Raw genomic sequence first — 13141 nt, 5'->3', positions numbered from 1 at the left:
CAATTCGTGCTCAACATGTGGGTCGAGAAGAGGAAAGTCAGGGCGGAAAAGAGACAGAGCTTTTCGTTTTCAATGTTAGAATTAGATCAGAATGCCTTGATCTGTTGGTCGAGAACGGGTTGGGGTTGATGTACTGATCATGAGCAGTTAAGACTGTGACCTAAAAGGCACAGTTTCTGGAGTCTCAATACGATAGGGCTGTTTATTAAGCTTGATCTGAAGACAACCGAATCGTTTGTGAGCGTCGTAACCCACATGATATCTCAGGTCATTGGCAATACAATAAAGCAGGACTTGTCAAGCAATGAATAGGCCCAATAGACTTCTATTCGAATTTGGACATATTGTAAATCTTCTGTAGTTCCATTGCAGATATCGCCAAGCCTTTGCTTCAATGTTCGCAAAATGATCGGTAATGGCAACTCCTATGTTATATCGTACAGTCGTCTTCACTAGGATGAGTTAACAATAAGGAATTAAAGGTTATGAAAGAGATTTCTAGACCGTTTAAAGAAGGCAGACTGTCAAATATTCGAAAGTCTCGAACAGTGTTGACAGGTTCATGAGCAGCCTAGAAGAATGCGTTTTCAAACAGCACTATCTTAAACGCATCAGCCTCTTCTATCAGTGAGCACACATGGAAAGTATTTACCCCTTAGCAAGTGTCAAATAACAAGTGAGACATTCTCTTTGTTTCTGGTGAGCATCATCGCCCTGTGTCGAAGCACGTGGGATCCCTTCTCTTAAGCCCGGAGCTAGGGGTTGTATAGAGAAGCCTCCACTATACTTTTTCGGTAGGAGGATAAGTATAATATCAGTTGATATGTTTTTGCTATAGTTTCATTAACTACACTCATGTGTCTTCCATGATATATAGTAGTTCTTACCTATGAACAACCACAAGAGAGGTGGAAGAAGTAATACATGGCACCTAATGGATGATATCAGATGTTATAACCTCCTCATCAAGAAGACACGTCATAGATATCTTTCATCCTTTTGGATGCCATGCATTGCTACCACACTGAAATCCTACAACATATGGGATGTCAGACTCTTGCTTCATCATAGTTAACTAGGGAGACATACGGATCCTTGGTGTGAAAGAGTTCCAGGAGGTGGCTGATACAACATTATTGCATAACATTATGCTTTGCCGTTCATAGAGCTAAGTCACCAGTACAATCATCTACCTAGCGTATAATAGGTCTGAGCTCACACGAAGTTTCCATTGAGAAGAAACAGATAAGAACATACCGCTGGGCTGACCTCATGGTGTCTCATAGTTAACAAAAGATGGAAAGAATAATGCAGAATAGATGCCTTATCCCCTCTCAGCCTCACCCAGCCTTCACTCTGAATTTGAGACATTATGCTTCTAAGCACTTGGTCTGAGTAACAACTACAACATCCTGCGTAAGCATTTGATCGACAAGCTGCATAACTATCATGAAGATTGAGCTGTTTATAGAAATGGAACGAATATGGCCTGACTGATAAAAGCAGGACCACCCGCATATCATCTTGTAATTACATCTACTCCATATCAAAAGTAACTCTAATCTATTTAGTGTCATGCTACTGGGCAAGCTGTTTGGAAATTAGCTACAGTACTTCGTATTTGCCCAAGGCATTGTTGGTCTAAGAGCACAGTACCCGAAGCCAAGCATTGGATTTGGTGCCCGGCCAGCGAAGAAGCCTCGGCTATGATAAGGGTAATAGTAGTTATGCTAGCACAGACTGTCAGATGTTTCTCTAGTCCCCCAAAGCAAATCAATCATTGTTCGGCTTCATCTTCTCAATGCGATGTGACGCGGTCATGGGTCCAAGCAATGCTTCGTCTCCATAATAGTTGACACCAGCATGATTATTACTACCGAATGAAACGATTGATCAACCCAACGGGGCACACACTTGAAGGGCTTCTAGAAGAAATTATCATTTAAATACATATTCATGATAGGGATCATTTTCCAGAAACAATGGGCAGCAGAACTATACAGTAGAGACAACCAGAACGCAAGATCCTGGGACAAAGCCAAACTAGATACAAGTAAATCCAGATTTTACAGTGATATTTTACACCAAAGTTAATACGACAATGGCGATTATTACAGTAGCTTCTCAAGACACTAATCTCCCTCATATTGTCCCTAACAAAGGAAACGATCGTTTCAATTCTCTCTAACGTAGCAAGCTACCATGATTCTCAAGTAGAGTTCATCTATGGTCCTCGGCATGCTCCTATGGCCGATACTGACATGTGTGATGTCAATGGTTTAGCTTTCGTAGACGCACTTTCAAAAGTCCCAAGACCGCTAAATCCCTTCTTTCCTCTTAGCTCTACAGGAATGCTGAATGATTGCCTTCCTTTTTCGAATCACACAGCGGGAAGCCCACACTCAATCACAATCGGGGTAGAATTCTACCAAAGCCTGTTAAGGCCGTCTTCTTCCCAGCCGCAGCTACAGACGCAAGGGGGTATCATATTACTCAGATGGGTGCAACCTGAGTAATATCTAGTTAGCAAGGGTTAGTGCGAGCAAAGGGGACACACGCCCTTGACCCTTGCTCCCGTCCCTGAGTCCTTTGGTGCTGACTCCGGCGACGATCATTGCGGGAGTGGATCTTGTATTACTCCTGTACCACCAGCCGATATTCTCAGCCGTTCAAAAGCCTGGTGCTACTGCTACCACACATGTGCATGAGGCAGCCCGCTATTTCCAGGCGTGGCGCACGGGATGAATTTCGAAATGAGGTGTAATGCTCTGTTATTCGTGTACGCACACGGCACAGCTGGGACATTTCAGGTCGCAATTTTAATTAATACGTCTTTTTTCTGCATTGAAGCTAACACTGGGCAGGAAAAGTGCAATATTCGCCAAGAGGATGCGGCAAACCTGAGAGGGCGCAAATGTGCATTTTGAGGCGCCGCCTCATATGTAGGGAGAGAAATTGCGCCAGCTCATCTTGTAGCTAGCTGCCTTACAGGGCGGCTCCGAAGCAAAGCGGTACATTAACGCCGTTCTGAGACCATGGGAGCTGCAGGGAGGAATTATTCGTCTGGCAAAAAGAAATTCTAAGGCGCGAAGGCCGAAGCCAATCGCTGACTTTGTCAATTTGTCGCCCTGTAAGAATGCCGATCGCAATCAGCATCAAGCCTGAGTACGAAGCGGTCAGAGGCAATAGAAGTAGAAAGTAGATGTTGGATGGTAATGGTCCAGATATGTAGCTGCAGGGAGCGTCAGGAGTGGGATAGCACAGTGATTCTCTCTACTTTGTGTACAAGTGCTACGTCACCCGATGTGTTTGTGTCATTTGCACGTTTTCTCGTCTTGTCTTGTTGAGATTATGGCCCAACTGTTCCGGACGAGATGATACTCGTATATCAACTCTACTCTCGCGAGCTTGAAATGGAGCATCCGACCTCGAAATGGGGCGGCACTTGCAATTCCAGCCCAGTTATAGCGGATCTCCCCCCCAGCTGATCCGATCATCGTAACCGCATTGCCGGGCTCAAAACCATAAGGTTCAAGATTAGCTGGTGTGCGAATATCGGGTCCGCTGCGAACCCGCTTCGCATCCCTGTATAGATCTCGTTGATTCCTCCAAAGTCCACTTATCGCCCTCAGAGCGCGCGAGCTTACATAACGACAACAGTCGCAGTCAGATAGGCAGGACAAGGATCTCCCATTAGTAGAGAAAGGCCATAGTGTCGGGGTGGATTAGCTTTCGACCGAACAGAGCCAAGCCTGTGGGACGTAAGACACGAAGGAAGCTCGAGTCATCAGGCCGCGATCGGGGAGAGATGAATTGATGACATTTCGGTTTCTCGAGCAATTATCTTGTAATCTTCTCTTAAACCTCTAACAAGACAGTTTACAAAGATTACATCTCTTTATAATGTACGAAGACGGCCCCAATCCCACAAAAGTCCAGGTTACTCCCGTCTACAAACGGGCAAATCCGCCCCCTCCATTGGTCCTGATACACGATGGAGGCGGCACGACGTTTGGATATTTCATGCTAGGAAGCTTGTATCGCGAAGTATGGGCAATTCACAATCCTCATTTTTTCGATGGAGGCGCCTTTGAGGGCGGTATGGATGAGATGGCGCGCTTGTACATCCAAAACATGAAAGACGCGGGCATCAAAGGAAACATCTTGCTAGGCGGTATGTGTAGAGCGGAGGCGCAAGCCATGCCATACTAGTACGCATCATCCGGTGGGATTTCTGCTGGAGATGATTGTCCTCAGTGTGCATCGTAATCCGTAATTTCTGTATCCGCAAGACTGACCATCTTTATGTTGTTCTATTCGCAGGCTGGTCCCTCGGTGGATATCTGTCCCTAGCCGTCGCGCGCTTCTTAGCCGAAGACCCCGAGGCTACGATCAAAGTTTTGGGTATCGTCATGATGGATACGCCATATCATATCCCCTACAGCCAGGTTGAAGGCCTTACCGATGATCCCGTCCTCGAAGGCATTCCAGCGCCCGTCCAAAAGTGCTTCGACCGCTGTGACGAGATGCTTGATGACTGGGAGGTGCCCAAGTGGGACGGACCTGCATGCAATGGGAAGCCCGTTTTCTTCGGCGTTGGAGGAAGACGATACTCTGTGGCCCCCGGCAAAGTGCTGTATAAGCCTTTTCAGGGAACATGGTCACCGATCGAAGTGCCAGAGTATACACCATCAGAGGAGTCGCAGTCTGAAAAGACACCAATAACACCACCACCCACAATTCTGATACGAGCGACCCAATCTATGCCGCTCCCAGAAGGTAGAACAGAACCGTTCATAATAGACAAGTATCGTGGTGATCGCACACTGGGCTGGTCAGGTAACCACCCTGATTTCATCAAGGCGGTTCTTGATGTGAATTCGAACCACTACGAGATGTTTGACAGGGAGAATGATTTGCAGGTAGGAAGTTCAGCATCAAACTGAAATGAATACTTTGAAGATGGTTAACTAACTACACACGCAGATCAAAGACATCACTGCACAGTTGAATCTGTCACTGGAGATTCTAGACAGCATTGGAAATACTACAAACCCGTCTTTCGGTGGTAAGCCAAAGCTGGATTACTTTTAAAACGAGTATTGGCCGTGGGGTGCTTGCTCGGAGCTTGACATTGAGATTGATTTGCGTCTTACAGGGCATCTTTAAGGATAAACATGGTAAACCGGTAATGGAACAAATAATACTTACAGAAAGCAATAGATGGAACAGGCCATAGAAAATGGGGTAGATTGAATAGACCAATGAAAATGAAAAACTGTCATGTCATGTATGCCTGCCTTTTCTTGTTACCCATCAGAGACCATAACCGTCGCAAACTGGACTTGGTAGTTTGGACAGTTGCTCTGGAAAATGAGAGTGGTGGAGCTCTTCGCTCTCTATACACTTGTCACCGTCACATCCAAGCTTTTGAAATGATCAATTCTTGTGTCCTTTCAGCCTTCTACCATTCCCAGCTCAAGCAAAGCAGCCAGGCACGCTTCGAGAGGGGTGTTCCAATGGTATAGCTGACGTAGTGGGACAAGGACTCAAAGCCGGCTAGGCGCGGAGTATCATAGTCCTTGCATGCAACACAATATACTCTACTGACGGATGGATGAATTAAATTACCCTAGCCGTCTACTTCTCCCGACAATAAGCGACTTTTTGAATACGACTCATGGGGCGGATCAAATGAGTACAAGTATGCAGGATCAATGTCTCATGATGTGGTGCTGCCACGCTCCAGCCCCAATCAGGGTCTTATGCACCATCTCCTCTGGTACGTAAGATAGTTCTTTGGTGTAGTAATACAATTTGGTCATTGTCGTTATCTTGCGGAGAAGAACGCATGCAAGGTGAGTCTACATATGCAGACTTCTTGCCTTGTAATGAAGCATGTTCGAGTATGAGATTATACCTCCTCGTCTAAAATTTCCCCACCTCGAGACAAACAATTGTTGCTGCCTGCTGCTACAGGAGAGCAGATTACCTGTATGTAATTATTATCATGGAAGTAATGCCGAAACACATGAGAATTGATCCCCACCAATATCGCAGAGGATATTCATTAAGATATCTGGGAATAGTTCTTATAATGGCGACCGTTTTGTGTGATTTCAGCAAGCTATGTGAATAATATCCAGTTTCCCAATTATGCAACGTGATAAAGGCTCAAGTGTGCCTTAAAGGTGATGAAACATGATGGAAATAAACATGAGTGAGTCTGAAGAAGGACATTAGAGCGTCACATAAAAAATGCCCCGCATCAACCCCGCCATCGGCGCAGTAGCGATATGTAGCCGTGGACAGGGCGTGCATGAAGCTTCAACTTTGAGCCGTTCTTTATACTAATAGATTCTCCAGAATCTCAATTCTAGCCTGACATAAAAAATAGATCCAGGTACCATCAGAAACGACAAGACTAAAGACGAGGCAAGCAGTTAACAAGCAGAAGAAGCTGTGGCAAGGATGGCGACGACACGACCAATCACTTCTTTCAAGGCCCTCACCTTTGACTGCTACGGCACTCTCGTGGACTGGGAATCTGGCATCTACAACAATCTCCAACCTCTGAATCAACGACTCGCCAACTCACATCCCCTCAAGAACAATCGTCTCGGCTTACTCAAGGCCTTGGTCCGACACGAGGGACTCGTCCAGACAGCCAACCCAACCTACCTATACCACGCCGTACTGGCCGCCGCCTATGGTAATCTCGCAGCTGAGCTGGGCGTCTCGGCTGACGAGGAGGCAAAGTCAAAGTTTGGATTCGGTGTCGGCGACTGGGCCATTTATCCAGACACTCTCGATGCGCTGAAGCGGCTACATAAGCACTTCAAGCTTGTGATCTTGTCCAACGTAGACCTTGATTCATTCAAGCGTACGTTGGAGAAGCAGTTCCAGGGCTTCCCTTTCGATGCCATTTACACAGCTCAAGAGATTGGGTCATATAAGCCGGACTTGAACAACTTCCGATACCTCATTGAGCACTGTGAGAAGGACCTGGGCGTTGAGAAGGGAGGCATCTTACACACGGCACAGAGCCTGCATCATGACCATGTGCCGGCCGCGCAGATTGGATTGACGAGTGTTTGGATTGAGCGAGGCGAGGAGGTTGAGAGCGTCATGGGCGGAGATCCAGAGGCGTATGCCGACAGGGTGTCGTATTCATGGAAGTTTACGAACATGAAGGAGATGGCCGATGCGGTTGATGCCGCCGCAAAGAATGCGTAGAGAGGTGTTGTAGAGGAGACAGAGATATGCATAAACTAGAGTTATTTCGTCCATCCCTCTCCATATCATGGACGTTGGAGTCCTGTGCTCAATATAAACAGCGCTGCAACGGTATTCTTCGTCGCGCCCTGGTCGAATATAATCAGGTATTAAACGGATTTAATGCTTATCGTCGATATCATCACCGTCATGGAGCTGAAGACTAAATTTAGATGACACGCGATTTAACGCAATTCCCATGAGAATCATGGCCAACATTTTCTAGGTGAATTACATCATTGGCTCCTGGGCGTGGCTGTGCTATGATCCTTCCGTAACAGCTACCATGTGGCGCTGAACGCCTCACCAGCGCTGGGTATTACCGCATTTGGCAACTGGCTGAAAAGAGGATTTTCGGGGGATGAGAAGAGGGAAACGGATTTGGGATATAAAGCTGGTGATCTGGGAGCAGCTTGGTGAATATATTCATCATTAAAATCTTTTACTCTCATCTCATCTTCAGCAAGAAATTCATCAGTCCATCAATACTGGTACCTACACAAGACAAGCCATCTCTATCCTGTATCATACACTTGTCACAATGGGCGGTGCCGAATCAAGAGAAGCTCACCAGAAAATCCACAAAGCCTCACTGGATGGTGTGACATTCCCAAAGACATTGGAGCTCAACTACGACCCCTCATGGAAGAAACTCAAGCTATCCCTCGACCACGGCTCTCAGCCGCTCTACATGTTCAACCTACCACAAGGTTGGTGGGGGGACCTCATCATGTACAACGGCCCTACCCTGGATTCTCCCCCGCTCGCAGCAGTCCGCAACTCTGGCAAGACAGCCATGGGCAATGTCGTCACGCTGCCACCTCTCGGCCCCGGCCAGGAAGTCATTGAGGAGAAAATGTCCCGCCGAACGAAACGCTTCATGGACTTGTATTCCTTTACCGTGCCCGTACCCCAGAGAGAGGGGGAGAAGACAACGCGACGTGTCGAGCGGTTCGAGTGGGTGGGCACAGGCGGGAAAGAGGTCAAGGACTTGCATGAATGGGTCCGTGGATGGAAGCTCAGGCGAGTTGTGGAGAGCTATGCAGATGCATATGCGGGCTCGGATGATGAGAAGGATGAGGATGGAGACGTATCGACGTATGAGAACACGGACGGAGAGATTCTGGCCGTCTGGGCGGATGCGACGGGCCTGAGCAAAAAGGCTGCCAAGTTCGAGTTCATTAATAGTGGAGCGACCGGTGAGCTGGGGGAGGCGTGGGCCGTCATGGCGGTCATTACTTTTGTGAGAGTATGGCAGAGATATATGCAGGTGGTAATGGTGTAGGCGGGATACGTAGGCGAGGGATGAGGCACGGGACGAATTCGTGCTAAGGACGAGGTCGGATACCGGCGTGGTTTGGGCCTATTACATTATGTGGGATGCCTGTAGAGGGCTTGTAATATAAGCATAGAGTAATTAAAAACTCCGTTTATACGCTTTTGGATGACTGATCCGGGGCTGTAAACCGCACTTCTTGTAAGGCAAAAACTCGACTCAGTAGACAGGGAGTAGTGACCTTCGATTGGGCCACGCAGGTCAGAAGGCAGAGGTTTATTTCGCAAATATTTGTACTACTTTATCTGATCTATTTGAAGTCAATCCAATCTCTTGATATGCTCCCGCCTTTGACACTCTCAATCAGTAATGTCATGTCTTCTATAAACGTAAATACACACACTAATGCCAGACATCCCGCGACGGACGCCACAAGCGTTTCAGGAACAATTCCAAGTCAATATAACATACTACGTGGCAAGCCAGAAGCCAAGTATCAAATTCCATTTAATTAATTCTTCCTAGGCAACAATTTATCCCGTGCCGCCTGAGAATTAGGAATGCATCCGCACGGGTACATCACATGCCCTAATAGAAGCAATTCACCTCTCTCGAGCGCCCACCTCGAACCGCTTCGCTTCGGCTCCAAGGTATTGCGTCGGACTTGCATCTCTCATTACGACTAGCTAGAATGCCATGTTGACGTATCAAGTCTCACACAGGCCATGATGTACATGTATATTGATTGGGTTGGCACCTGTACTCGTCAGTGCTGCAAGAAGGTAACGATTCGCTTCTCGTTCATCCGCTCGGGCCTTTTCTACCCCCGACGAGGCCATTACGAACTGACTAGATAAGATCCCCACGCGCACGGGAGGCTTTGTAACACAAAAAGAACCATCGATAGTTCCCGTTTCCATGTTTCCAAATCGGGATACTTCTGCGTGTGCCTCTATGGTTAGACTCAGCCATCACAGTAATAAACAGCCCGTTGGGAGTACTACATGTAGGGAAGTGGCTTCAGCCCCGTATGCACCTTTGTCCCCTTTTGGCACGGCACGGCACAGGGCTGATGTGTCCAGCCGCTTGCAACACTCACCGGCTGCTCGTCCACCATCTGAGACAACACCAGGAGGTTCATTGGTTGGTCATTGACGCAGCCCCCTCGCGTCTACTAACGCTATATCGAGGCGGAGGTCATGCAGCATGTGAAATTCATGGATTTACACCCACCCCATTCGTTTGGACTCGACCTCATCAAACATGTATCATCCAGCACGGACTGTGCTTCATACTTCGGATGCCGATACCTGTATGGACCATGTCCTTGCATCGGCTTATGCTGTCGTATATGGACATCTATGATGAGGAGAACTGATCTGGCAGAGTTCTAATGTACTTAGGATGTCTTAAATGCTGTCAGATAGATCCAAAACCTATGAGCCTATTACAAGACCTCGGCTCGAAGATCGTAATATTGCGTCTGTTAGTGCCATCTATCGACAAGTAGACGTGCCGGATGTTCAGGTATCGTCCCGAGAGCCGTCGGTAAGGAGTTAAGCGGCCAGACTAAACATGCCTAGTCTATACCCCTACCTTGTATTCATAGTAAGCTTCATCGTCGTATACTAAGAACTTGTGTGGCCTCGCGTAGGCAACGACTCCTCCCATCCAGGCTTGTACTGGCTGACATCAGAATACAACGCTAGTGTGTCTCAAGGACGGCTGAGGGAGAAAAGGCGGCGACTGATTTGCCTTGTTTCTCATCGACGTAGTTTACGACAAGAATGGTGCAATGCTACTATGTGTAGGACTGCGTCAAAGGACCCGAATCGAGCATCACAGCGCTTAGGAGTCTGTTGTTTGATCCGCATCTCCCCCCCTCCCTCCCTTTTCCTTCCCACCACAAGACGTTTTTTTGTGTCTCAATGTCGATTGACTCCAGACACCCCTTTCGAGAATAAGAAGGCGCCGTTTCCCATCTTCCCTTGACTACCATCAGTATCTTGGATCACACAAGCAATTTGCACTTGGTACTCTTTTACCCAGATTTTCTTCCTGATTTCGTTATCTTGCACAGGGAGTTTTACTCTAAATTTTCGTTTTTCGTTTTCTTGGAAAGTTGACAGCAGAAGCAAGTCTTTTTTTTTTATTGAGGGCTATCCTGAGCCATACAAACTCAAATCCTGAATTTCTTTTGTTACAGAGAGCTATCCTGAGCTACTCTTATTCACTCCTGACAGAGAGCTATCCTGAGCTACTCTTACAAACTCCTGATAGGGGCTATCCTGAGCCACCCCTGAACTGACTCCTGATCATTAAAGATTTTTTTTTTGAAAACAAAATTGAAGATTTTCTTGTTTTGCAATAAAAAGAAAGCAAACTCTTCTAAATTTTATATATCATCTTGACTTTATCAACATCATGTCTTCATTCAGGTCCGCTCAACGTGCAGTCCGTGCTTCTGCACCCCTGCTTCGTTCTTCACCTCTCTTCACCAACCGGGGCAGCCAACGTTTGTTTCACGAGTCTAGCAAGGCCAAGGCCGTAGAGGCTATCGCCACCCAGACACCACTGAGCAACGGCCCGCCCCCTCCCCCTTATGTGGCTCAACAGGTTCAACAGCAGCAGCAGCAGCAGCAGATTTCGCAGCCAACCCCCCAGGTAGAGGGCTACACACAGCTCAACGTCAGAGATCAAGCGTATAACCCCAAGTTCTACGAGACCATCGGCAAGATCATGAAGCTTCGCGAAAAGTACCTGCGTGATCGTGCCATCTTCGTCGAGTCTGAGGAGATGATCGAACTTATGCTCGGACTCGGCGCCAAGGAGTCTGACATCCCCGGCATGAAGACTGTCTCAGACAAGCTGTACCACGACCCTACCCTGCCCTTCCGCCTGACGCGCAACAGCCGCTTCTGTCTCGATTTTGATACACACTCTATTCGCCGCCTAGAGTTCCAGCCTTTTTGCCTGACCGTCGAGGAGGATTTCAACCGCTACGACTCTGGTGCTATCCGCCGCTTTGATGAAGTTCAGAATGACTTGCAGCTCAACTCAATCTTCCAGGCACTCTTCGTCTTCAAAGCCATGATCATCCATGGCATGGAGATCGCCCACCGCCCTAAGCTAGAGTACGGAATTAACAAGTGGGTGTGCACCCTGTTCAGCCTCCGCACTGTCACCACTCCCCATATTCTGGGAGAGCCTGCGCTCGAGGGTGTGCACTCGGATGGTGTTGACCACACCATGACCACCTTTTTGGGAAGCTACAACATGTCAGACAACAGTGCTGCCACATTCATGCATGACATGGAGGAGAAGACTGGCATCCGCCTGGAAGAGATTCAGCCCATCCACCTGGTTGGTCGAGTCCAGCACAAGCGGTTCCTTGATACGCTCATGGTCGTCGATCACGAGCGTAAGCACAGCTTGTCGCCTGTTTTCCCCGTCGATAAGACCAAGGAGGCACACCGTGACATGCTTGTCTTCTTCACTCGCAAACCTGTGGAGCAAGGCCACGTGTCTGGCGGCATCGACTCACTCAAACCTCACAAAGATCTGCCTATGGAGATTCCTCTTTACTTGCCTGGTGCCAACTAGAAAACTCACGATACTGAATGAATATTTAGAGTTCTTTGCTCACACATGAGATGAACTAGCGGGGGTGATCTCGGACATTTGGATGCGGTTCAATTGCGTTAGGTGCATTTGGTGGATCATCTGGGGTGGTGTGGACTGCATGATAAATTGACGCCATTTTCTTCATGTGTAAGGCATCTTCTTGCCCCTTATTTATTGTATAAAGGGAGATGAGAGATGCAAAGTGAAAGGTGAAAAGGTTGTTCTTTTAATTGCTTCTCTTAGGAAACTTTACCTTTGTTTCATCTTCTCTGTTGTTATTGGCTCATGAGCTAGATTGTTTCTCATGGATGTACACAGAGCTACGTTCTTTTCTCTCCGGGCTTTTGCGACACGCATTCATGGTTTGACGAACTCTATACATGTTTCCGGATTTTGGTGATATTTATGGATTGTTCGAATCTTTTGTCTGGCCTTGCTAGTGTTATCCTCTTACGTTTGAAACGGTATACATGTGCCTACGATTCTGATAGTTTTCACTTACAATTGACCGGGTGATACCCAAGATTGGTAACTACATCAAAGTGCAGTCATAGATGGTATTGTTTTGGGGTTTAATGGTCACAATATCACTAAATTGTGTGGTAAAACGATGTACATAATGCCTAGGTGTGTTTGCATTTCTAAAATCTTCCTTCAACAATTTCTAGGAGAAGCAAATGAGGGCGGAGGGTCACCATGAGGCAGCTCAACGGGGGCATCGCGAAGACCCTGAGCGATTAGATAAGATCCATCAGACCCCTCTAGAAGAAATAAATCCCCCCTTTGTGTTTTGCCTTGGTGAGTCCCTGTATTTGTGTTAATTAATGCATGATGTGTTCATGTTTTGAGCTCTGCAGCCACTATATGCAAGCAATGCCTTATAATGCTTACAAGCATGATGGCACTTCTACTTACATACTTACGATATCTTCATACATGGCGGATACATATGTACAATGCGTTCCC

At 47.2% G+C, this 13141-nt stretch overlaps 4 protein-coding genes across 4 annotated transcripts; all 4 read left to right on the top strand.

The window, feature by feature from the left end:
* Positions 1-3903: 3903 nt before the first annotated feature.
* Positions 3904-5094, top strand: M431DRAFT_8135 (hypothetical protein; the record flags this gene model as incomplete). Its single annotated transcript, XM_024923028.1, has 3 exons — positions 3904-4174; positions 4324-4922; positions 4987-5094. The coding sequence occupies 3 exons, from the start codon at positions 3904-3906 to the stop codon at positions 5092-5094; spliced, it is 978 nt and encodes a 325-aa protein (XP_024771494.1).
* Positions 5095-6163: 1069 nt separating this feature from the next.
* On the top strand, positions 6164-7403 carry M431DRAFT_510959 (hypothetical protein). Its single transcript, XM_024919573.1, has one exon. It carries the CDS (start codon positions 6472-6474, stop codon positions 7234-7236), a length of 765 nt encoding a protein of 254 aa, XP_024771493.1. The 5' UTR covers positions 6164-6471; the 3' UTR covers positions 7237-7403.
* Positions 7404-7703: 300 nt separating this feature from the next.
* Positions 7704-8763, top strand: M431DRAFT_510958 (hypothetical protein). The gene has a single exon (XM_024919572.1). It carries the CDS (start codon positions 7817-7819, stop codon positions 8558-8560), a length of 744 nt encoding a protein of 247 aa, XP_024771492.1. The 5' UTR covers positions 7704-7816; the 3' UTR covers positions 8561-8763.
* A 2212-nt stretch (positions 8764-10975) lies between these two features.
* M431DRAFT_92492 (hypothetical protein) lies at positions 10976-12154 on the top strand (the record flags this gene model as incomplete). The annotated part of the gene is made up of 1 exon (XM_024924366.1): positions 10976-12154. The coding sequence occupies one exon, from the start codon at positions 10976-10978 to the stop codon at positions 12152-12154; it is 1179 nt and encodes a 392-aa protein (XP_024771491.1).
* Positions 12155-13141: the final 987 nt, after the last annotated feature.

The sequence above is a fragment of the Trichoderma harzianum genome, assembly GCF_003025095.1.
Source record: "Trichoderma harzianum CBS 226.95 unplaced genomic scaffold M431scaffold_11, whole genome shotgun sequence".
NCBI classification, from domain to species: Eukaryota; Fungi; Ascomycota; class Sordariomycetes; order Hypocreales; family Hypocreaceae; genus Trichoderma; species Trichoderma harzianum.
The sequence above is the reverse complement of the archived record's forward strand: the minus strand, read 5'-3'. Positions and strand labels throughout refer to the sequence as shown.

Excerpts from the sequence above, each read along its gene's own strand:
- M431DRAFT_510959 (XM_024919573.1), top strand. The coding sequence starts at position 6,472 with ATGGCGACGACACGACCAATCACTTCTTTCAAGGCCCTCACCTTTGAC.
- M431DRAFT_510958 (XM_024919572.1), top strand. The coding sequence starts at position 7,817 with ATGGGCGGTGCCGAATCAAGAGAAGCTCACCAGAAAATCCACAAAGCC.